Source organism: Vanessa cardui, chromosome 18, assembly GCF_905220365.1.
Source record: "Vanessa cardui chromosome 18, ilVanCard2.1, whole genome shotgun sequence".
In the NCBI taxonomy this organism is placed as follows: domain Eukaryota; kingdom Metazoa; phylum Arthropoda; class Insecta; order Lepidoptera; family Nymphalidae; genus Vanessa; species Vanessa cardui.
Genome location: NC_061140.1, coordinates 5,299,412 through 5,327,328, shown reverse-complemented (window position 1 = coordinate 5,327,328; position 27,917 = coordinate 5,299,412). Strand labels below are relative to the sequence as shown.

Here is a 27,917-nt window from a genome sequence, read left to right as displayed (position 1 = left end):
AGTTCTATATTTCGTAATATTTTTTTTTGCACTTGAAAATTTATATTCATATTATAAATGTTTCAGTAGTTCTGTCTGTTACCTCTTCATGCTTAAATCGTTAAACTGCTTAATTTAGATGATATTTTCTACGAACATAGTTTGGAGTCCCGGACAATGAAAAAAGGTGTTATTGAACTTACCCCTCGCTATATACTCGTTTGAAAATTTATGAATTTCATACGAGTAAAGCCGCATCTTCAGCTAGTTATTTATAAATTGATGTTGTAAGTCTTCTATTATAGCATTGCGTAAATATAGTTTTCTTGGTAGTGTGCCTGATATATGATATCGGGGTTTTCAGTGCCTCATCGTTTTAAGTAAAAATGCATTTAAAATATTAAAAAATATAATTTCTACCATCATATTTTAAAGTAAAATACAAAGTTGAGAAGGTTTCTTGACGAGTAAATGGATTTTCTTCGAAGAACTTATAAACTGAAATCTTACGACGTTCTGAATGCTATAAACTTTTCAACAGAATTTCTGATTTTTATTACACAAAAGTTATTAACGTGAACACGGAATACAATAAAAGAATATCACAATATACTTCAACAAATTTCTCAACGATTTAAAAACGAAACAACTGAGTAGTCTCACAATAAGCGAGGGCACAAGTTGCAGGGTGGTTGCGGTACAATAAAGGTGGACAGACGTTCCTCATAAGCTCTCGCAGGTGGCGCCCTTAGGTCAATCCTCCAGTGCAATCGAAGCGAAGCTATAATATTCAAAGACATAGACTATGATATCACTTACCTTCGGTGTTACGGTACTCAGTCAAACATCTTTATTGATGTATAGTAAAATCCAAATTGATGAAACAAAACATGTACTTACAAAATATTTTATAATAAAAATAAATAATTTATGAGTATTTTAAAACGCTCTTTTCTAAGAATAATGTAGTGAAAAAATACCAATTTCGTACTAGGTGTAATTTGAAGAGACTGTCAGTTCATCTGGTATGTTAAATTTTACATTGAGCTAATAATATTGAAAAGTGTAAAAGTACTTAAAATATATAGAAGAACATCATTTATATAATGATATATTTCGTAATTATGAACATTAAAAGTTTAAGGTTCGGAATGTAGATTTTATCGACAAATCTACTCTTTTTTATCAACAATTTATTATTACATATACATATTTTAAAGTATTAAAGTGTCATAATAACGAAATATCTTGAATAACCATTTAAGACAGAGATAATAAACATTATAGCTTCGATACATATCTTTACCTTACGAGTATCCATTGGACGGTCATCCTAACATACGTATGAAATACTTTGAAACGTTTTCAATTTTTTAAGAACGTTTAACGCTCGCTGCCTCTGTATTTAGTTCGGCGATTTTTGTTATGTCTATTCCATTGTTATCAAACTCTGTTTAATATATAAAATTATTAATAATTTATATTCTTGAATGATAAATATATTTCAGCTTCTATTTTTACTTTATTATTAACGACTAATCTAAGCTAACTACCCCGTGCCCCACGGATAACTTAGTTGCAACTTAATTAATGTTATCCTCACCAGCCCTATCGAATGTCCAAAGGATAGCAGCTAGAGAAAAACAATCCGTCTAAACAACGAAAGTAAACATTGCATGTTTTGTTTTCTCGGCAACGATTTTATTATTTCGTCTTTTAATGAGATTAATTAATGTGCATGTCGTTTCTGTCATATCATATGAAAATTCGCCATTTAATTTGTAATATTACACGTTCTGTGTTTAAAATAAGCCTGCTTTGTAATGTGGTTATTGTTCGAACGAGGTATTTAAATAATATCGACATTGGATGTAAAAACAATACGGATTACGTGGAAAACGTGAAATAATAGCGGTGACATGAAAACAGCGCTCGAATTCACGTGTACGATGACGTATGTGTGCGTGTGTTGTGTTTGTATTGTTGTGATTGCATTTATGTTCGTTTAAATCTTCTAGGAATAAACGATTTCAAATATTTAATGTTTGGCTATAAAAATATATTTTACAAGAATTTTTCATTTTACTCGAAATTTCCTTCGAAACACTGAACAAAATTTCGAATTATTTATTTGTCAAAAAAAAAATCTCAGAATGCTCATTGATTAAAACACGCAAACGGAGGATAGCGGTTTGAAATCCAGGTAAACAAAACTGAATTTTCACGTTCTTTGTGGGTGTTCATACCTTGCACGAGATGAATTATAAACACTGGTGAAGGACAAAACATCACGAAAAAATCTGGTGGTACAATAGACCCCAGACCTCATACGCAGACATGATGCCATAGTCCATTAGTGGTATATTTAGAATTTTATTTCAACTAAAAACGAGTCGTATATACGGTCATATTTTAAAAAAATAATAAAAGTAAAACAATTAGCAATAAAAAGAATCGTCTAGTGACGTCGTTTCAATCGAGCTAATTTTGAAATCCTCTGAGTTCAAATCTTAAAAGTCCAGGAAAATGTAAAGCGGATGCCGACGAAATAGCTTGAATATCTCAAACAAGAGTTTCGGGGTGGGCGAAATAGGGAGTATCCGATGTCCGCTCCGGGCTCCGCGAAATAATGCCATTTCCGATGAGAGCCCGCCGGGCATGTCGACAACGAGATTAGGGAAAAAAGACGGGAATTTAATAACACTACCGACACAGGTCTTGTGACAAATAAACGCACTCGTCCGCTGCCCGACATCGCGTCCGACGACCATTGCTTCCGTTTGTGTGTTACGTTTAAATTATTTTAAGACGTTAGCCACTGCAAAATTTAATTAGAATTCTTGGTTTGAAAAATAAGTTATTAGCATAATAGTTTCACTTAGGATGATGAAATTGGTCTATCTCAAATATAGACGATTTAAGATATACCGTTAAGCATTCTACAATACTAATACATACAACCACTATTAAAAGTAGAAGTTGAAGAGATGTTAGGTTTTGAGTCTCATATTTTAAAACGCTTAACGATTTTTTTTTTATTTCTAATAAACTCTTATCACTTTAAAATCCCACAATAAGGGGCATAAATATAAGTAAAAATAACGTAGTACTTTCGCATGAATTTAAGTAATTTCAAATGAATATTTTTTGTCCAGTGACTTAATTTAACTTTTGTTATCACAATGATGTTGATTATTAACATAATAACGATACTCCTGAGAGAGTTTATATAAAGAATAGCTTTTAAGAATTCTTGCAAAGGAGTGAAATATCGGTACTGAATCATTTCTGCATCTGTACTTGATTTTAAATCCTTAGTATATTATGATTTCATATAAAATTTCAATCAGTATTCCGTCGGTTCGTTCCGAGTGCATTTGTGTGAAAAGGTTTTTACTTCAAATTTGCCAGCTTTTAAATCTGCGGTGTCTGCGGTATCGGCGTCGGTTCAAAAAGCGGAAGTTCTCTAAAAACGTTTTGTGATAAAAGGGCACGTGACCGGGACCGCAAGCCATGAGCCAGAGTAGACGTTACAATTGAATGAATGGAATAATTCTATGTTTTGCGTAATTATTTAAATAATGCAATAATTATTCAATGATTTTGTATCACCTATCTTTCTACGCGTATATGTTAAGATTGTATGTTGGTATATTTGTTTGAGTATAAGTAATCTTCGGTACTGTTCGCCCAATTACGAAGAAAGTTGATGTGTACATCTATTTCATCTATAGAGAAGGTATTGAACAAAGTGGGTACCAATTTGTTTTCATTCGCAGCTAGATGGCGCTGTTGAATATAAACTTCTATACTCTTCAGCATGGTCCCTTGACCATCCGAGAAATAAGTCTTATTGCTTCATCATCAATTTCTACTCAGAAGTTCTCCATTTTCAGAAGTAGTCAGTTTTTTAAATGTGTGACATCTTTTTTACAGCAATAATTAATATTGTTGTATTCCGATTCGAAGGGCCAGTAACCAGAAGCACAAGAGACGATTCAGTTACCAAGACTGGTAGCTCAATGGTTACGTAAGAAGTGGTAACAATATAAAACGATGGTCACTACTGGCTATTACCAGTGGTGACCATCAGGTGATGATCATATGCCAACCGATTCCAAAAATGAAAGATAATTTTATAAAAATCTTTAATTATATTTTCCATTTCGAATTTAAAATGAGTGGTAAGTGTCTGACTTAGCTATCTATTCATGATCATATAAAGCGGTAACTGTAAGCTAATTTAATACGCGCGGCGTGGACAGCGACAAATCGTCGACACTCCACACCTACTTTGCATTAATATCCGCACTTTTATATCATTTAGCTTTATATTATAATAGACAACGCGATTGCGTGTCGACAGCGATCTTTTTTTTATTCGTAGTAACTTAACCATAATGCTTTTCATGTTAATGTGTTATATTTGATAGTTTTGTCAGTATCGAAATAAAATGCGGGCAGATTAAAAAGTCATACATAAATATTTTGATTTTTTACAACAAAATATATTAACCCTTTTACGAAATATAGATAACGCACTTCCTAGATGTTATGTCCCTTGTGCCTGTAGTTACTCTGGCTCACTCACCCTTCAAACCGGAACATAACAATACTGAGTACTGTTATTTGGGTTTGCACAAAGCCTTGCCAGCAGTAATATGTTGATGGTGCGTCTATCGTCAAATTTAGTTCTACTAATCTGGTTCTTTAATTTTGGGATTTGGTTTAAATTACCTGGGGTTATATTCAGAGAAAAAAGCGGGTGACCCTTGCCTTTCATAAGGTTCATTGTACTGATTGAGTTTTGTTCAATTAGTAGGAGTGTTCTCGTATAAAAAGAGATGGTCCAGTGTTATTTAAAATTAATCGCTTCTTGCACTTCTGGGCATTGTTTAGGTCTTATAACTTGAACATTGTAATGTAGAGTACAATAAATCCAAAATATGTTTTGTCTTTCAATTTTAAAGTTACACGCATCATTTAAATTCAGATTCATAAATATTTGGAATAAGTTTCTTAAAATTTCATTGCATCGTGTTAACTTGGTATGATGTTTTTTTGGCTGGATTCACAAAGGTTTTCTCATGCTCTAAACCAAAACTCAGCAAGACAGGGCATTGCGGTTTTGTGGTAGAATTAGTTCGTAAAGACTTCACACCAGTGTTAATGATATATTTATTACCGTTTACAGACATGGTCATCATATTTTTTGTAGCAAATGATTTACATTGAACTAGCCGCTCAGTGATAGGTGGGTACGCATAGTCGTAGGTGGGGTCCTGGACCCTTGGCATAATTAATGCTACTACTTAAAGAAAAATTATCCTTATGTTTAATATAAGTATCGTTCCGTATAATTTAAATAATGTATTATAGATATATGATTAAATGCTGCTGTATGGCTTGAGAGAAAAAAAAATATATAAATATTAAACCTTACTTTACTAAAAAAAATGTATAACAAAGGACTGCAATCGAGAACCATATTAAATAACTTCATATCCCACCGGCCGCGTTTATTGACGGAATGAAGTGGAGTAGTTCATCAATTACGTTAATTAAATTTATGTTTCAATAAACTGTCACTGTATCGATTACCTTGGACAAGCTCTAGTATCACGTTGGTAATATGATTTTTCAGTCGTGAATTACGACTTTATTAGTTTTACTGTTAATAAATGTCTTATTCCATTTTTAAAAATCTTTCGAATTTATAAAGACAATATATTCTTCAAGGAGACAGGCAAATGTTATTCTATCATTATCTGTGAATGAATTAGACTCATTAAAAGGGAGAATTAAAAACAAACAATAACAAAATTTAATGAAAGTAAATTTTCTCGTTGCTTGTACCTTTTTTCGGTGTTACAAAAAAAATCGATAAATAACAGAATCATTGCAATACATCTTGTATAAATTATGAGTATCGAACGGAACTTTATAACAAGAAGTCACGGTTTTGCAAGCGTTCGAAACTTAGCAAGCGAATTAAGGCCACAATAGTAAACAATATGGGTATCGGCTCCCGACCGATCTCGGTGAAACTTTGTCGTTCGACACAGTGGAGAATGGGTCCCGGATTGGAAACTTGTGGAACTCTTTGCACCAGGCTTCCTTTTGACAAGTCGAGCGTCGGGTCACGCTTTTCACGCTCGCTCGGCTTGAGTTTGAATCGAGGCGTCGATAGGGACTCTTAACTCCTTCGATTGACTTTTGAGTATGACTGTATACGTGACTTTAATGACCTTCCACTTTTAACGCACATAACACAGATTATATAAAGTTTATTACTAGCCAGTGGAACGATTTGTTTTTAGGAGTTGACGAACATTGTGCCGTCTTCTTTTTTCGAATGTTAAATCAATGATGTAGAAAGAGAGAGACTAGTGTTTAACTAAAAAAGCGTTTAACTACTGTTATAGGTTTTCCCGTTACACTTTTATTGTAATTATCTGAAGATAAATAGTTATTTAATATGTATTTACGCCATTTCGAGAATTATTGCCGACATCGCTTGATTTCGGAAGTCGATTTTACATAAGGTTAATTTGTGCAGTTATTTTAAAATGCTTTGTCTTCGCCTCAACTCGACAGAATCATAAAAGTATTGAGTATGATTTGCCATCGACGTATTGAATACGCAAGAATGTATTTTGCAAATGTATACCAATAAAACTTAGTCTCTGCACTGAATCGAAATATCTTCGATATCGGCGACCCGAAGTAAAATACCCGATACGAGTAAGTTTGTTTGTTGTTAAACCGCATCTGTCAGGGGTGATGGCAAGTTCCACGCTCTATTAGCATCGACACCAACTTCCTCCACTCGATATTCGGATGCAATATATTTGCAATATCTATCGTAACTTGTACGGATTATTCGTATCAAAAATTACGACTTAAATACATCATTCGAGGTTTGTGTAATATTCGTACGAGATCTGTCATTTAATATATTTGCTAATACTACATTATGAACTGCTAGGACAAATAACTTACCGTTGTCAACTGTAGTCAGTCTATAACCTAAAAAAAGTTTGTTGAAGAGGAGGATTTTACAAAAGGCAACATTACTATAAATGTACTTGTTAAAATACATACGTATGAAGCTTAAAATATTATCACGATTAATTATGGTATTATTATTTATTGAACGAAATTATAGTAACCGCCAACTGATAACTATGTGCTAAATATAAACCCATAGCATATTATAGAATAGAATATCAATTAATTTTACATTGAAAATATTTACAATTAAAAAATTAGACAAGTAAAAACTTTATACAATCAAAAGAGATCAAACATAAGTTAATATAATAAAAATATATAATTGTGTTACAGACTACCAAACAGAAGATAAGATGCCTTTACGAAAGATTTTAAATGTGTTTCTTTTTTTAAATATTGACCCGGGTGGGGTTTTCCTTACTAATATGATCTGTAAAACATATCCGTTACGTCATATTCAAGTAAATATGTTTTTGTTATCCCTGAAAATTTCGAAGGAAAACCTCTAGAATATAATATAATTGTCAATGTTGCACTAACTGAAGTTCATACCCGTAGTAGTTCGCGGACGCAGGCTGGAATGTCCACGGAATTTCATTTCGTTAGTGGCGCTCCCCGGGTTGCGGATTCCTGCGGTCGTCCGCGCCGTCTCCCATGGACCCTGACCGTTCATTCATTTTGCTTCACGCTCAAACGCCTATAGTTCAATTGAACCTCTCATTCATTATATACTCCTCCCTTCACGCCCGTACGTTCACAGCTTTTGTTTCACCCTAAAATATGATTATTTGATTTTTAAAACATATAGCCGACTCAAAAGAGTTCCTCTCATAAATAATGATTGAATATTATAATAAATGTTTTAAAACAGAATTTGTGTTAAGAGGTTTATTGTAACCTAATTTAGGAAGAAATACAATTTTAGCGATCCATTATGAGTAAAGTTGAAAGCCATGAAATATTCACAAAAGAAAATAACACGTGAAATTCGTAACAGGCATTGTGAGTTGTTTTTACTTTTAATCTTACGCGAAAACATATATATACGTTTACTTTTTCCCATGAAGGTGGTCTTATATATTTTATTTTAAAAATATAACTACGAGCAGAGTTTTATTATATTTGTATTTTGATTTTTCAATGAAACAATTTCGTGAGGACCTCATAGCAAAAATATGTTATCGAAGAAGACTGATGCTCCGGTATCGGACAAATAATATTCAAAGCGTCCTCCGATGCTTACAGCATTGTGGAGCGTCTCGACGGCAGCTGAGCCGTAATATTGTGTTATACTTTATCGAATTTGCATGTTTTTACTGAATAACATTCCTTTGGCTCAGCCGAGATCAAAGGCCGAGGCGAAAGTGATTTCGCACTGAGTTAGTTCAACAAGATTCAGTTTCGCCCCTCCTCGTCCGCTTCTGAATAATTTTGATGTAATAAGGGAAATTGTAAATGGGCATTCGACTTTTGATATTTTATACGAACTTCGGTCGCAGCACCTCTCTCCCTTTGCCTTCACACGTCGCCCGAGGCTCATTTCTCACGGGGAAAAAAATTAAGTATTAAAGTTCTTTATTTTGTTATTACCCACTAAGCAAAGGCTACTCCGAACACGAGCTTTAGTCTTTTATTAATGTAATTTAAACATCGTGAATTTCACAGAACCAAAATCGAAAATGTATAATGAATGTGTTGTACTAAAAGTTTCGGGTATGATATAACATATAAACTTAATACAATTAATAATGTTTGCTTTCAAATAAAGCATAATTTAAAATCAACTTCAAAGGAGCGATAAAAAAGATTAACCCCTAACACCATTCCAGATCAATCGCACCTGCCGAGCGGCCGTCAATTTGTGACACCATTTACATTTCTATTAAAACTGGAGCCCAATAAAATATTTATGTACGAAATAACATTAAGAAAACAGCTCTTGCTTCTTTTCTCTATGTATGTTTAATGCGTAGGTAGTGTTTGTTTGATGTCGCTTAAAGGCCCGACGCCTCGGAAGCGGCTTAGCAGCGGACAAGAGAATCACCTTTGCCGACTTCACTCCCTCATTTTAAATTATTCCGGTAGCGATCTGTCCGTGAAATTGTTGCTTAAGAACTATTTTATGCAGTGGTCTTTTTATCTCTGTTGAAAATGTTTTACAAATAGCCTCTTGGAATACATTAGCGTGTCGCTCAGTCCTTTGTTCGTCTTCCTCTTTTAGGAGATTTAGAAAAATACGAGAGATAAACGGTTTCTTATATTTTGTTCCATTTAAAATTATTCTTAACAACGGAATTTCTAGTCATGCTAAGAATACAAAAAGGGTTTTTGTACGTATATCTGCTTTTTATAGATTACCCTTATTTCGTAATCGCTTTAAATATTATAATATACGTTAAATGATTGATTATATATTACAATTATTGTTGACATACCATATTGACTTGGAAACAAAAAATTGCTGACGCTCGCGTGCCATGTTTTACGTGCTTCAAAAAATTCATATATAAGACAAACTAACTAATGTATTATATATCTTACGTCGAATATACCAATATATTACATCGCGTTATTTTTTTTCCTTACTCAACAGTTTTTATGTTTAAAATAAATGTAAAGACTGGATTTTGATTCGATGGTCTCTTTATCAAAATCAAAATAAAGTTTATTCAAGTAGGCTTCTACAAGCACTTTTGAATAGTCATTTTACAATTAAGTGAAATTCTTATGAAATATATGAATTTAAAAACGATTTCATTATTTCATATCGATCCATATCATCACCTAACGATTAGTGAATACGTAACATAATAATGATTGTATTTTTTAAGATGATGATGAAGATGAGAGCATGAAAATGAAATTCTTACTTAATTTATTTCCTTTTTATCATAGTTTATTTTCCAACAAGGATCTTAATATTAAAATCAGACATCGTGTTTTCTAATATTGCATAAGAAAATAACTAGTTATATAATTTTATAAAGTCTCTAAGCCATTCGTTTTCCACGTAAACATCGTTATCACTGCACGACATTCATTTTTATCAATGCATCGCGTAATGATCGAATGTCTCAATAGAAATTATATTGTCGTAATGAATGTTGGGTTACGACCTAATCTTACGAATAAACATTGATTTTGTAAAAATATAAATCTATCAACGTACCAAAATGCATTTTATCATTTAAAACATATAACAAAATATGAGTCATATTTGTATCGTATGTTACGTAACCGACCTGGCGTGTATTTGATCCGTATGCTTTTACACTTATTGATTTCGAAGCATCAATACACGTCGGGCATGTTTATACGGTATTATGCGAGCACACGGGATCCGTCGGATTAATCTCGAACTAATTAGCGACTGTTGTGTTACGTGCTCAGTCCTCATGTTAACATTCAAATACGTACGTTTGTTCGCGTTTGTACCGCGCGGCTTAATTATAATTAACCTGCTACGGTTTTCGACTTGTTAATGTTTGTGTTAAGATTTCGTTAAGCTTTAAACGTTGGTCGACGGATAGGGTTAATCGTTGATTAATTTTGATATTACGATATTAATATTGATATAGTAAATGATTGTACGTAATACATCTACGAACTGAGTTTGATTTTAAAATGTATACAACACCAACAATAGTCTGTAACTTCCCACTGTTGGTCTAAGGCCTCTTCTCCCTTTGAGAAGAAGGTTTGGAACATATTTTTGAACTTTTTAATGCTTCAAATAACTATTCTAGTCTTTATTACTTCCTGCTTCTAATTTTTAATAGATATCAGTGGAAATTTGATTGGTTTATGTATTATTTTATTGTTTTTTTTTCATATTACTGTTCTATTGTACTGTTTGTTTCCCGAAAATAAATAAATATAAAATAAATATTCCTACTCATACTTCAAATGTATGGATTGATAAAAGTACAAATAAATTGCTAAGGAATATATTTAAAATTTCAAATGATTATGAGGTGACACAAAAGTCAATTGGTACTAAGCTATGAATATTGATAAATAAAATGCGTAATATAACATTTCACGTCTAATTGGCATCGAAATTCTGTAAAGAAATCACACCCACACAATAAACGTAAGGACTCGCCTACCGACAAAGAGCTCGTCACAAAAGAGCATCCCTTTACACTCGCATCGACAAGAGAAATGTTGTATCTCAGTGAATATCGATTTCAAATAAAATTGCAACCTTTTCAGATAACGAGGTGATGTTTCCCCTTTTCAGGGGCTTGTCGCCTCGTACATTCGGAATTTATACACCGAAATAAGGAGATAACGAAGCTAATGGTTGAACCGTGGAATGTGCGAATTGGCCTCGCGACGCTCGTGAGAAGCGATGCTCTCTTGTCGAGAATGTATACTTCGTTCTATTTAGAGATTCTTATAATATAAATATCATTTATTTATATATAATCTTATGTAATTATGTTTAAGGCACAACTTTTGTCGGACAAAAGACAAACTATTTTATGCTTCGAAATTATTATATCGAGTATTTTCTTATATGATGAGAGTCACCTTCCGAATCTATTCTGTATTCACCAACCCATACTGGAAAAACTTTGTGGAAAAAGCTCCAATACCTCCTTAATTTAAATAAGTAAATCTAAATAAAACTAGTTATAACGGATTTGAATCGCGTATATTAATTATTTTTGACATCCCGACGTTTAGAGCACTTTACAGCGTTCGTGGTCACGGGTAGACAAAATTCAAATCCGTTATAACTAGTTTTATTTAAATATGTAATAATCGCGAAAATTTAAGACAACATTAAGTAAATCTGTTTTATTTGCCATCTAATTGATATAAGTGAGGTCAAACAAACAGCGATTCATAACTTTTAAAATATAATTAATCTATACGATTATGACTATTAATTGTATGTGTTATTCGTGTATATACATACAATAGTATTATAAACATGATAGATCGTCTTCCCGACTGTATTCTCTTGTAATAATTAATAACAACATTCAGACTAATCAGTCTCTCAAGGCTCCTTTGATAATAGGAACATCGGATTTCGTTTTGAATACGTATACTTATATGTATTACATGTTTGAATTAAATTGCATTCATAATGAATGTAACGCATGTTGATTTTTAAATTTCTTTTACATAGTAGTACTTATTCCCTTTGGCATTATAGACATAACTGTTTAAATGCTTCTTAATAATAAGTACAATTGTATGTGGGAGGCAGGAACCCAAACTAGGTTGTACTAAGATTCTTTTGAATCCCCCTCTAGAATACCCACTATTTAATCAAATGATTCTACATTAAATAGGAAAAAGACCAAATATAACAAATACAATATTTATGAATGCAACGAATATATATTGTTTATTATGTGTATAATAACAGATCGCACTACATAATGCTAAATATAAAATATGTTATCAAAAAGAAAGAAGGTTCTTTAGTTTCTATTGATACTATTTAATATCCCAAAACGACGGTTTTGGCTTATAAACTTAGCACAATTTAACTATTGTTTATTTACAATATAATTATTGTATTCTTAATTCGAAAATGTAGTACCTAATTAGCCTGTACCCGCGTAACCACTGAAAGTCCCGTCAAAATTGATTCAGCCGTTCCAAAGATTATCCGGAACAAACAAACAGACAAAAATTGTAAAATATATTTTTTTTGTTTATGTTTTAGTAAAAAGCGCTTATTTTAGTGTTATAACACACTCCAATTTTATAATACGTATGGATTATTATTTCGAATTTAAAATTTTAACGTTGAAAAGTCTGTATTATATGTTCTTGTCCGCGAAGTATTGTTTCTGTTCACCCATGTCCACCCCGCGGCCCGAGTTACTTGTTGCTTCCAGTTACAAGGCGAGCTTGCTTCGATATCTCGACGTTGGTCTCGTGTGTCCTTATTTATTATAAGAACGTATAGCTGCCGCTTTATTTGCTTTTGATATGAATATAGAATTATTTAACAAAAATATTTTATTGATTTGAGATTTATACGTTCGGTATTCTTGAATAACTCAATACATTTAAAACAGATTTGAATGTTTTTGTAACCAGGAATAAGGCATTTGAACTATTAAAAGTAAATTGTTTGCTTTGCACCTATAGGGTATGAATTATTAAAGTTTGTACAGTACTGAGTACAATACCGAGTGATACAAGCTCAGACAAACATATATTTTTGATATCGTTTATCTTGATATAAATTAATAATTATGAAAATTAACGAAAAAAATACAAAACGACTAGTATAGACGTAGGTCTATATTACATCGACGTTTACACTATAAATATATCTGCAAATAGTGGTAGATGTACTTATAGAGCATGAAGATAATATTAAAAGACAAATCCTGTTTGTAAAAAATATATTTTAATTTTTTTTATGACCAAATCTTTCGTTGTAATACTGGTTCACTCACTTGAGAAACCGTAACACTACTATAAAAGGCTGAAATTTCGATTGTTGAGATACTATAATTTAAGAATAACAGCTCTGCCATAAGAAATGCATATAAGTATATAAAGTATTCTTAAAATTATTCTTATGTGTTGAATTGATATTGTCCACAGATTCTTCTACTTGTACCACTTCTCGTTCTACGCATATCATTACCGATTCAACGGTCAGTACAGCAGCTTGGCTCTCGTCACGTCTTGGCTGTTTATTCAAGTGAGTATATATATATTTTTTTAATTTTTAATGTAAATGTATATTAGATAAGCGTACTCACAGTGAGACAATCTATAAGTAGTCTTCAAACTAAAACTTTGGCGCTCTGTAACAAATATATACAACGCGCCAATGCACCGCTGATCCGAGATGGAACAGTAGTTAAAATGCGTACATTTTAACCGATGATTGCGGGTTCAAACCCAGGCAAATACCGCTGAATTTTCATGTGATTAAAATTTGTGTTTTTAATTCATCTCTTGCTCGAGGGCGAAGGAAAACATTTTAACAAAACCAGCAAGTGTCTAATTTCAACTAAATTCTGCCACATGTGAATCAACCAACCCGTAAAGGAGTAGTGTGGGGGGAATATACTCATAATCTTCTTCTCAAATGGAGAGGAAGCTTTAACCCACCAGTGGAAAATTTACAGACTGTATATTGAATGCACCACTATCCTTAAAGAACTCAAAAGTTAGGTTACTTGTGCGTGAAATTACATAGGCTTACTCACCCTCCAAACCGGATCACAAAAATATTAGGTAGCACTATTTACCTGTAAAATAAATGATGTGTGGACTGTACGTACTCAGACGACACGAAGCCCAACTACCAAATATCTGCTTTAAGAAAAAAAATACTTTGGATCAATATACAATAGAATCCTAAATGATTAATCAAAGGGTTACTAGTGAAAAATCAGTCTTCTATTTAACCATATAATTTAACTTACGCATATAAGTATAATTGATTATATTATATTAATAATTTTGAGAGATTTAGACTTTTTGTTGGAATCTGACGAATAAACATATGATATCTGTTGAATGTAAATATAAATTAATTTCCTGGTAGGGTTCTCATTTCAAATTAGCTGTAAGTTCCATATTAAGCTTCTATTCCATTTTATCAGGTTCAGTGTGTAAAGTTTTAAAATATTATGTAATTAGTCTATACCCTTAGTAATGTCATTATTCCTACGTATGTGTAAGACAGTCATTATAATAACATCTACTCATATGTCCAAAAATCTATAACAAAATAAAATTGTTCTTAATACAAATTTACTGGGAGAGAACAAAATAAATATTGTCGATACAATTGTCGATATTTATTTTATATAAATATAAATAATTTGCTTTAAAATATCACAGGCGATTGTAAAACGCAATTGCGTTTCATTACAACTCGTCGCTCGCGTCATGCGTCGTGCTGTGTTTACGCAGTCCACTTTGATGTCGGTCAGATGCCGCGGGCCATACTGTCCGCTTGACAAACTGTTTGTACAACTCGATATTAGCTCTTAAACCGGGATGCGGTTATTAATACAGCAATAAAAACAAAATAATTCCGCTTTTCACAGTTAACGTTGATTTACGCTCATTTCACAAAACTAACAGCCGAGTTGACTTTGTTTAACATTTCGCTGATAAAGTTTTTTAATAAATTTGTATTTTAATATAAGTACATGTATCGATATTGGTGGAGTCGTATTGACGGACTATCGGGAAAAGTTATACAATTTTATTTATAAGTAAAAATAAAAATAACCGGATATTTATTTGTCAAAGACGCAACGAAATATTAAATAAATAGGATAGTGCTGACAGGGCAACAATGAGACGGGTCAGGGGTGCGCCGGAGGGATCGTGGACCGAGTTGAGATTTTACGCACACAAGTACTGTATATCCGGCTCGCGAGCCTCGTGGTTATTATTTTTAAACTAAAGGAGAAAGCCTCTTATCCTCAGAGCGTGGGCCCCGAGCATTTGTCAACAAATCACGTCCCCATACGTTATTATGACTTAGCACTCTTGACGCCCGTCACCTTACGAATTTCCACGTGACGTCGACGTCAAATTGAAGCTGAAATTTCCGCATTAAATTATTCACGGCTTGGAAATGATATAAATTTTTGAAAAGTAAAATTTTTTTAGTCTTGAATTTCTACTAATTATAATTTTGTGTTAGCGTGCAAATATCAAAATCATCCTAAATACGGAATTATTTATAATACGTCAAATCATCATATTATTAAATTCAAGACTCGTTGAATATGACATATTTGAGGACATGACAATGTAGTGACATTGTATCGTTAAAGGCAGGAAACAATTATCGTATAAAGAAACAAGCGGACAAACATTTGAGACGGGGAAGTGGGCATCGTTGCATGTCGGGAAGTAGTCGGGAGTCGATTTCCGGGGCGGAACTAATAACATGCCACGGACCCGCCCGGTCGGCTGCTGACAGATATTGTATTCAGTTTAGAAAGCTATTTAAATAAACAAAGACGCGCTTTATTCTTATAAAATAAAACGTATATGATCTCTATTATAATATTGACTGTTTACATTGTACGTCAATGTACATTTTTAGCAAAACGTTGAGGGAAATTTATCGTTCTTATTACTCGTCTTTCGTCTCTTAAAGATATCTTATTAAGTAAATAGTAGTTTTTGTACTCACATATGTAAATACTTTAATTAATTTTAAAAGTCTATGTAAATTCAGTAGATTATAATTATGACATACTTAAGGTTTCCATACTAATAACCTATGATGTGATTTTAGAATTTTTTAATTTTGAAAACGCCGTACCGGTCGTATTACAGTTGCGGTAATAAGTGCAAAACCGGAGAGTTATTGGTCAATTGCTGGAACCCGACAAACGAGTTCGCAATAAGTACAAGCCTAGATATACTAATAACATACAATAATAATGTCTTCCCGAGCGATTTGATCTAACTTGATATGGCCTTTCTCAAGGAAATAACTAACTAGGTAGTGAATATAATAAAATATTTTAAAAACCCTAAAAAAAATTAAATAAAAACGATGAGCTCAAATCTTTCGGCCTTATATATCTACCCACAAGGCTAACAAGATACTCGGATTACTTATCTATATATATATATCTATATATTACTTATCTATCTATATATATATATATTTAAAATAAGAGACGGTCGCAGATAGATACAAAGAATCGCCATTTATTCATGAAATGTACTTAAAGTTTCTACTTAGTACCTTACCGGTACTAATAAACAAGATACAAAAAATAAAAATAAAATATGTTCATGTAAACAAAACTTAAACCGTAATAAGAATTATTTAAAGAGCTTGATTTTTATTATAAGAATAATTGGAAATATTGTTAAAATTTAGCTGTAGGTTCCGCAAAGGGGAACGGCGTGCTCTGTCAGATTACAGGCGGGCGACGTCGAAAAACGGGAAGGCTCTACGGAATGCAAAGTGGGGCTTATCTTATAATCATCGAGCGTGTCAACTTATTAATAAAAATCATATTTCATGCTCGCCCGCCGGCGTCGACGCGACGAGCATACGCTTGAGGCTCGCTACGTTCATTTTAAAACCGGAATAAGTTGATACCGACACTATTTAAGTTCTTATAAGCCGCATACATATTTTATAACTTCATTGAATCTTTCGTTATTTAAGTAAAGCCTGAAATTTATCTTTTCTGCACGCCCTTATATCTGAAACAACCGAACCTATATGAAAATATGTTTATAGAAAAATATGTGTCAGATATTGAACTTAATTGATTGCGCTCGACTATGAGATATAAAATTATAAACAATATATATTTTTATTTAATATAAAATATATATATTTACCGCTTTGTAATAATAATTGCAGGACTTGTACGGATTGTTTGGCTAATTTTAAGGAAGTCCTAAATAAACAAGGATCAGTTGTGATGAAAGCGCAGCAGAGTGGCGTAATCTTCGAGATATCTTGCTAATCGTAGTTTACACTTAGTTACACAAACTGCGGTGTGCCCTTAACTAATACTTCCTCATAAAATTTACGTACACAATCACGCTCAAAGCGATCTATCAGAATATTATATTACGTTTAAGATTATGCTGACGTAAAGTTTATAAGTTACGAATGTTAATTAAGCCTCCAAATTAAATAAATTGTCTTGTGCAGTATTTTTTATATATAATATATATGATAAAATTAAATATACTTAATAACGATATATTCGATATGTGTTTAAATAGCTAAATAATATATTATAATTATTTCCTTAAAATATAAACGATATCTTTTAATAAAGCACTTCGAGATTCTCACAATTTTATATTTTCTTGTATAATTCGTAAACAGTCTCTTTGTCTACGTCAGGATTAGTTAAATGAAAAGGAATTTTTTTCGGAGGAATATCTCTCGTCGGTGAAAAGCTCAGCGCGTTGTCGTTCATTTGTTTTTTCTTTGCATTTTAAATCAAAATAACTTCATTTTCGTCAGAATTTTCTACCGTCTTGGCATAATCAACGCGCCGCCCGTAAAGAGTTTAAGACTATTTTGCGGGAAAAATTTACGATCACAAAGAGGTCTGGCCTCTTTTTGAAAAGTTTAGTCGTCTCTCGAGCTGTCTGTAGTCTTTGTTTCTAAGTGTCCTATAATTACAGTTGTGGAGGGTTACGCCCTCGCACTCAACAACCTGTGACGTATTTACAGACATATTATATGCTCACGGGAACGGCGACGTTATGTAAATCTATTACAAACTCTTTATAACGTTTATGTATAGCGATATAAGCTTAGATATTACCAAAAGCCGACATAATCTGTTACAAATGATCTGAAAATTGATAAAGAGACATCGTTTTTTATTCACGTACCTTTCAAATAGGGTTGAGGTAAATCTCAAAGCGGTTTTAATGGACGCATAAAAGGGCACCATCTCTCTCCATTAAATAACGTTCAAACGTTTGATCCTTTTTTATATTTGCCCTGGTGATGATCATCGAGCTGATTCCATAGTCCATGTTAATTAGGGACGCGTCGCATCCTAATTCCGCGTCCTCTGGATCAGCCAATGTCTACATATCACGTCCCTTTTATATTATATTTGTTAGCCATAAATTCGTCTGTCTGTAAATACTTGATGCTAAGACGAAAGATAAGAAAAATATATGTATATATTTGTTTAATAAATAATAATTGAATTACTCAAACAAGTTTTATACTTACTTCGAAAACGTAAATTTTCAAGGTGTCTTAAATTCTCAATAATAATCTGTTACAATCAGGCGTAACTTTAAAAAAAAATGTTAACGTTGGATTGAGAAAATATAATTTCAAATAAAAGTTGAGTCGGAGCGGTCACAAGTTTCTTAATTAAAACTTACGTTGGGTGTCGCGAGGGGAGTGTACTTTGACCCAGAAATAAATAAATAACGCAGGGACCATTCGTGACAGTGTCACGAGTCGCTCATTTATTTGTCTAAGGGAGTTTGCTTCGACAGACGTGTCTCATAATGCGCCACAAATATCTGTAGTATCTACAGAGCCGGATCCTCGCACCCGGCTCTGTCTCGGCTTTTCTCTTTACCGTAAATTGATTTGTTTTTCCGCGTATTCAGTATTCCATAAATATTATACATTCAGATAAATGTCACTGCTAATACGTTAATATTTTCGATACTTTGAATAATAATATACACATTTTCATTGTTACAGCACTCAATGTTATACTTCTTCCACCACTACGAGCTTCCAGTCATACTACAGCAGGCTCAGTTACAACAGCTTCTGTTACGGACACATCATGGCATGGGTGGCATGATGGGCTTAGCGGGCATAGCCGCTTTAGCTAGTGGTGCCGCCTACCACGATGCTCCCGGTACTGGGACCCAGGCAACACCGCCTACTACTCAGTCGACAACGCAAACCGTTCAGAATACAGTTCAATCTACGACACAAACGTCACCTTCTGTATCGACTGTGCAAACAAATACCACTCATACCGGAGACGTGATATCATCGCGAAGTACTTCAACAGATACAACAGCTAGCGACACTATTACAACTACAGGAAATTCAAGTGAAGAGAGCGCTGTGGCAGCTCCAGTAACAGAAGTTCTTACAAATACAGAAAAGACTACCACAGTAAAGCCGGTAGAGGAAAAGACTATGAAAATCGAAGAAATCAAAAGAAAGAAGTCGAATGACGACATTAAGACGATGCACAGCAGCAGCTCGGCTGCTGGAACGCTTGATAATGACGTAAAGTGTGTTCCAAGTGGAGCCAACGACGACATCGTGCATAAAAATAACTCTAAAGTTGAGAGCTTAACTTTAGATCGTAGACGAAGAGAGGCCATGGAGATAAACGAAGACGACCCCCCTCCTGTTTCCAGCACAGCGACAACCGCGACCACACTGGCTCCCAGAGCGTCCCCCGAGGCTGACGATTTAGACTAGTAACGTTCAAACTGTGTACCTCTACGCTTTCGATAAAACATTCAGTTTATATTTCACTTAGGTTTAAAATATTCAAAGTCATGGCCGTAAATATAGATTTATCAACTATTGTAAAGTAGATGGTACTTATTTCAAAAGGTACTTTTTAATTTAGGCTTGAGGATACTTAGACGTGATAGACGAGAATGAGAGATGTGTTATAGACGACGTAGGCGGTATCGCGTCTGCGTTGAGTTTTTAGGCGGACATTGTGGGTAAGTTCTCATATGCATCGGTGATTGTAGTTGTAAGTCTTGGCTGGCGTTACAGCGAGTGTAAATACCTTTATGTCGATAAATATTTATTAGGATATTATTGTGTTGTATCGAGTTTTTGTTACATCGAATATGCGTTGGAGAGGTGCTGGAAGTCGGCGTATTCTTTTCATTCAGTGATTTAGTTTATTGCAATAAATATTTTGTTTCAATAACGTGTATTATTTATTATATAAATAATAAATGTATATTCCCTTTATATCTTACATTTTAATATTCTAAGAAATTTTATGCGACATCGGGCCACATCCTTGGATTTGTTATTATAGTTTGAATAAATATTTTCTATTTATATTCTCGTAGTTATTTATTTCATTCCAAATGCTCTACTTGTTCATTAGCTCCTTTCATTCATGACATACTCTACCAAGTCCCCATATTAAATTATCTTAAACTGGGCCTCAAAATATTTGATACATTACCACAAAGCAATTGCGTAGATGCACAATATTTAAAAATATAGTGTTTTAAATATTAAATAAAAACAATACATACAAATATACAAGACAATGTTCGTGGTCGATTCTTGGCATGCAAATTATTTGATTTTCCAATTTCAAAATATGTTGCATACAATTATAAAAATGTACTACGAGTGAATCAATTTATATTATAATTATGATTAAAAAAGTATGGTTAAACCTAAATATTAATATATTTTTGTGTTTTGGAATATTGCCAATAATAATTTGATTTGTTTTTAAACGTGACATTATTTAACATATTATATTGTCCATATTAAATGAAAGAAATCGTATAAAAAAATAAAGTTTCAATTTTCAAGGCTTTCTAATTCTAGTATCATAACTTTAGATTATGCTTGTGGTAATGTGCGTAAACACGTACTTATAAAGTGGAAATAAAAGTACTCACGCTAACAGTCCAGTACACGTATATTAGTCACAGTTCACAAAACACACAAGAAAGTTCAAAAGGTCAATAGAAGATAGACAGAATAGAATATAGACAGTCACACATAGAAATATAGCACAACACAAAAACTTAGGAACTCGAAGTATAAAGTGATGAGAAACAAAGCAAATCGCATCGAACGTTAAAGCCGACTAAGTATGTGACTTTTGTTCCGCAGTAGTCGGTAGTCGGAGAATAATATCCGAACGCCGTATACTACGGGTTTCGCCCGAGTATGCTTGTGAATTAATTATTTATATATATTTTATTTTTTAATACAAATTATAATGTGTATGTATGTATTAGTGAAATGTGAAAATAAACTAAATAAATATAATAATTCGCCTACATGCTTATACAAATTAAATATTGAAAAGTGCCATAGCTAAGGCAATAACTGATCTATAAGCATCAAGCCATATCTGTATCATTTACTGGACTAACTCTCATAACGAATGAGCTCAATTTTCCTGGAAGAGATAACAAATTAATTTAACAGCGCTACGACGTAGCACAGTCGACGTAGCCCTATTTGTAAATTTCCGTAGGCGTGTGTAGGTGTAGCAAAATTTACTAGGAAAAACTAAAATTCTGAAAAAGTTATGAGGTAGATTTTGAAGATAAATTAATTAACGATTTTGAAAAATTTACACTACTAACCGGATTTTGTAGATTTTGATTAATAAATAATATGTCCTGTAGTAATATTTTAAACGTAGAAGTAACTCAATTTGTTTGTTATGATTTCATGGCTAAACCGGTGTAACGGTTTTGATAAAATTTTGTTAGTAGCAAGCTTTAATCCCAAGGACGAATATAGGCTACGCATTTGAAGGGGGTGTACAATATATCACAATATCACAGCAATTCAAGATACAATAATGTGCTGATACATACATATTGTGATAAGAATATTCCTGACACTATAAAATTTGCTAATTATTTCCTTCTAGATAATAGAAAAATATTTATGTTAAGCAATTCAAATTAACCTCTGATTCGTCTTATCAATCTCGTAACCGAAGCATCATTCATTCAAATTTAGAAGTTCAATTTGTAATTATGAAGTCATTGTTTTTGACTAATTATCAAAATTATAATCGAGTAAGGTAAATAAGATGAATAATATTATCGTTTGTGTCAGTTTCTTAATGTTGATAATAATTATAAAAAAAACTATTTTATTTTTGAGGCCCATTCTTAGATACTTTTTTATTACTAATAATGTTTTAGTCATAACACCGATGCTTGTTTCAATGTATTTCTATTACAAACTTATATGATTGATATATTTTAAATTATAAAGTTTAACTATCTTTCGTTTTAAAATTGACATAAGGTTTTGTGTAATAAAAGACAGCTTATAAATTAAATTCTTTATTTCTGGTCTTAAGGTAAAAATCAATTAAGAACACTTTTGGGAACTTCGTAGCTTGTAATCATCAATTATTTATTTAAGTTTGTAAAGAACATAAAGTTTGTATGAACTAAGTTCATAAAAGAAAAAAATTAAATCAAGATGACATAATTAACTATAAATAGTCCATAGAACCCATGACAGTTGAATCCGGAAAGTTCTCGAGTGGCGACGAAGAAATAGAAAACGCAGCATATGCAGACCTACAACTAGGACGGTGGGAAGCGGAATGCAGTGAATCCGACGACTTCTCCTGTGTAACCGATAGCCATTTAATGTATTAAATACAAATGTCAAAAAGAAACAAAGATCGTATAATGTTATGTTCATTAGATTTAATGTATTTAAAAAGTTATTAAAACGCATTTAATTTTTGGACCTAGCAGAAATCATCAATTAAGGAAAAAGCGTTAGGCTCTTCCAGGCGACTTTTACCTCTCTTTCTCTCAATCTCTTTATTTCTGTATATCTTTGTTTCTTTCTATTTATACGAGTATATGGTTTTATAAAAATTAAATTGACTTGCTATTAGTTCATTCAGACGGGATTTAAATAAACACTTAGTTGTAGTCATTTAATCATACGTAAACTTTAATTTATTTCATTGTGTCTTTTATTTAATTCTAAATTCTAGAATAGAAAATATACAATGTTGCTATCTTTGAATTTATTGCAGAATCAGATTGAATGTCCGAGTTTGATGTAATGTATTGCAGTATACATATTTTACTACTATGTAGAAATGAGTGGATATCATTCTTATATTTTGATTCCTTATCGTTAAAATTTATGCTAGAACTTTTAATAAAAGCCTAAGTTGAGAGCTGTTACATTTTCATAACAGGCATAAAATATATGCTTAAGAAGTCTTCATTAGGCGTAAATTAATTTTTTTTTATGGTATAGGCGGACGAGCCTATCGGTCACCTGATGGTAAGTGGTCACCATCACCCATAGACAATGACGCTGTAAGAAATATTAACTATTCTTTACATCGTCAATGTGCCACCAACCTTGGGAACTAAGATGTTATGTCCCTTGTGTCTGTAGTTACACTGGCTCACTCACCCTTCAAACCGGAATACAAAAATACTGAGTACTGTTATTTGGCGGAAGAATAACTGATGAGTGGGTGGTACCTACCCAGACGGGCTAGCACAAAGGCCTACCACTCAATCAATCATGTTGAATCTACTACTACTTTATACATATGATACTGTTTTTGGGAATGATGCTGTGCTACTCGTCCTACCTGACACGTTGCATGGATATTAATCAGAAAAGGAGGAAGTATGAACATAATTCAAAAATGGAATAATTTCCAACGATCTGCTTTCGATTTCACTTCTATTGGTTATAATATCATATCGATATGTTTAATAGTTTTCTCATGATTGCGCGCCTATAGCTCGTATAGTATATATATAGATGAAATAAAACAATGTAAAATTGATGGGGCTTTAAACCCTTTGCCTTGTTCAGCAGTTTCACAAACTATAATATAATATTCTATTTAGTACTGGGGTTTAAAAATATGTCATTATAACATTAAAACAAGTCATATATTGCCATTTACGTTTATTGGTATAGTAATTACAAAATAATCAATTAAATGTTTGCTTAATATTTTGTGAGACAAATCTAAATAAAACAATTATTAAAGCATATTAAACTAAAAAACAATTTATATCTTTTTCAATTTAACAATAATTTAGAAGTTGCTTATATAATATGTGCATACAAAACTGATTTTTGTCTGTGATATATGTATAACTTTTATTATAAGTATGACATCATGTTATGGACATTAATTAAGTCCAGCAGACTCCATCTGTAAGGAAATAAATTTTTTTTGCATAATTACAAAAATATACCAAATTATCAAAGATTACTAGTTTGCGTGTTCCGTAAAAAATAAGATAATAAGGACATGTATATCACAATATAAGTCAAAGGTCCCTGTTTGATAAAGACTACAATACATAACGGACAATAAATTACATTTCTACAACGCAGTCTTAAAGTGAAAACCTCGTAGAGCACAAATTGATTGAATTTTAAACCGACTTTAACAAGAATAAGGTTGCCTTCCTTTAAATTGTTATATTAAAAAAAAAAGTAAAAAAAGCTCTCTCATTTATTTAATAACTCATTCAGATACAAATAAGAATTTAGAATAATACAAATAAATTTAGCCAAGTCGAAATGTTGTTAGCGTTACAGCGCTTTATAGTTCACTTAATTAATTAATTTATTTATAATGCAAAACTGTATACATATCATTACAAGACGTTGTCTTAATTGGATATTGCAGCACGTTAAACAAAAATATTTAAAATATCTATCTATGTTATTATATAATACTATCTGTGTTGTATAATTATAATAAATTATTTGATGATGTCTGAATGACGGCCTGAAGATCAAAACCCTTTTTACAGCTTGAAAAATAATAGAGAACATAGGAAACCGCATTGGTTACCAAATTTGAAACGCTCTCAATTGATTATGTAGCGTTCGCATGATAGCAGATTTAGTCTATGTAATGAATAATGCTGAGTTACAATAAAACAGGTTCTAGCACCTAATATACTTTCATAATAATGAGAAGAAAATAACTCTGTAATAGGCACGCTTTACTGTGGTTTAGATAGTCTTTTTTGTTATAACATATTTTGTCTTCTTTAAATTACGTTAAATTTTAAGAGGTTTTCGCTCCAAACACAAATGTGAAATTGACTTAAGCACGTTGACTGTAGCATAATCAAGAGTCATTTATCATCTCACGCTTTATATACAATCATTTGAACATTATAAATATTTAATGAATCAGATTCTTCTGTATAGTAAATCTTCTCCGTACTTGATGATGGTCCCAATGTTCCTTCTGGGTATGATGTAATTCTCCTTGTCAGCTACGTGTATTCTCAAGCAATAACATCTCGTAATGTGTGTTAATTCCCCAAGAATACGCGTGACCTCCAAGTTAGAGAATCTTTTCTTTGTTGATGTTGTTTATTGTTGTGTCTTCTTTGCCTGATGACACTTCTTGTGTGACGCTTTGATATAAACACTTTTTTTTAAAATTGATGTCATTAATTTATTGTTAAATGAATTATCTCAATGATATAATCTACTGTTAAAATAAAAATAATTATACTTAAGATTAAATTTAAAGTAATGATTTTTTTAACAAATATATTAATAGGTAATGTATATTGCATGTATGTTGGGTTAAAAAAAAATCTTTATTAGTTAACCTAATTCAAATGAAAATATCTTTCAACCAAAAAATCACAAAACTTTTTTTGGATCGTCAACACTACAACTGGTTCGAACTGAAACAGCTCCGACCTAGAGAAGCATTGGCCAGAAAAAACTCAGCAAAATGTATTACATAAGAACACTGTACATATTGTACACGTTTTATATAAATTAACAAAATATTACTTTCAAAAGTTTTTGAAAGTTATTTCGACGCTGTTACTATGTTGTTAATTATATAAGCAATGTATTACATCATTACGAATATTTCATTCGGTTATGTCTAAATAAAATGAAATCTAAAAACCAATAAAGGAAATTAGGACACAATGTCCTTATCTATTTTCAATTTATCCGTGTCATTCCCGGATAGTACTCGTCGCAAGGAGGGCAGCGGAACTAATCGCTGGGCTGTTTGCCGCGGCACGATCACTCTCATCGGCACATCCGGATAGGCCGGTAATCCGGTCGTACGGACATCCGGACCGGGCTGCATCGGATTTAACTGAAACGAAACAGACACACGCTGATTGTCGAGATTAACCGTGAGTCCATCGTGTTGTAGTGAGCTTTGTCGATGTTTGTCACGTTTCATTTAGCCGCTGCTTTACTCAAATCTACTCTGGATTATTTCGTTTTGCAATGTATGGGAATTGATTTAGATAACAAAACTCTTTTGTATATTTTATACAGATTTTAATCTAAAAGAGGATTTACTAAAAAAAATATCTTTCAAAATATATTTATGTTGTATAATCTTATCTCTATATCTAACAGTGAAAAGGATACGTTTTCAAACAATCTAAGACGGTTCGCCACCTCGCTGTCGTGGGACGATCTCGAACCGACAATCAAACGGTGGATTTTATCCGACCTCTGCTATCTCGCCTTTGATCCTCTCCTCGCCTCTTTGAAGTCGGCCCGCTTTGTGAAACCTGCACAGATTAGTATAATGTTATAACACTATTTTCTCTACACTGCTTAAGTATTTACTTATTTACGTTATAATTTAATCTTCGAATTAAGTACTTGCTATTCTAGAAAAAATATTATTTTATATCATAAATAAAATCATAGCAAAATACTGTACTAAAAAAAAAATAAAGCTCAAACTTTAATTTCTAATGCGACTTCGCAGAGACAAAACAAATAGATGCAAAACTATAAATTATATGGAACAAAAAATGTCACATAAAACGAGAAACATAAAAGTTTGAAACAGTGCAAATGAAATGCTCCTCGTTGAATTAAACAGCAAAGAAGAGGTCAGAGTAAAAAGATTTAACGCGAGCGCAGCGCACGGACTGGAACAAAAAGACCCATAAATATGAACTACAATTAGATGGTAAACAGTCTGGCTAAGCGGCCACCTGTTGGAAACTGGACGTCGCCTAGCCACACAACTTCTTAATAAACATTTATTAATTATATAACTTATATGTTTATTGGACTCCTAATGTTTTTATTTATTTGACAAATTACGACTTACATAACGAGATTTATTATCTTATTTAATAATTTAATATGGGCTACATAAATAAAATTGAGAATCGAGATGGCCCAGTGGTTAGAACGCGTGCATCTTAACCGATGATTGCGGGTTCAAACCCAGGCAAGCACCGCTGATTCATGTGCTTAATTTGTCATTATAATTCATCTCGTGCTCAGCGGTGAAGGAAAACATCGTGAGGAAACCTGCATGTGACAAATTTCATTGAAATTCTGCCACATGTGTATTCTATCAACCCGCATTGGAACAGCGTGGTGGAATATGTTCCAAACCTTCTCCTCAAAGGGAGAGGAGGCCTTTAGCCCAGCAGTGGAAATTTACAGGCTGTTGTTGAAATCAAATTGTGTAATTATTATCAGGAAATTAGCTGATGTATGTATTGTTTTGAATAACGGTGTATGGTTCTCTAAAATAAATAAATTCTATATACGCTTACACAATTTATGGAAGATATACCTATACTGTTTTGACATAAAAATTTAGGTAATAAGTTTAAAATAATTATTACTTAAGTATAACTAACTGTTATTAACGTTTTAACAGAAGATATTACGTTTAATAAATTTCAAACTACAG

At 32.5% G+C, this 27,917-nt stretch overlaps 1 protein-coding gene across 3 annotated transcripts in view; it reads left to right on the top strand.

Moving 5' to 3' along the window:
• Positions 1-20,532, top strand: part of LOC124537219 (membralin) — a 105,890-nt gene extending 85,358 nt beyond the window's left edge. For all 3 annotated transcript variants that reach the window (XM_047113976.1, XM_047113977.1, XM_047113978.1), the window contains exons 10-11: positions 13,579-13,678; positions 19,181-20,532. In XM_047113976.1, the coding sequence (XP_046969932.1) occupies positions 13,579-13,678; positions 19,181-19,924 (844 nt within the window). In that variant the 3' untranslated portion in view covers positions 19,925-20,532. The remainder of the gene's footprint in view (positions 1-13,578; positions 13,679-19,180) is intronic.
• Positions 20,533-27,917: the final 7,385 nt, after the last annotated feature.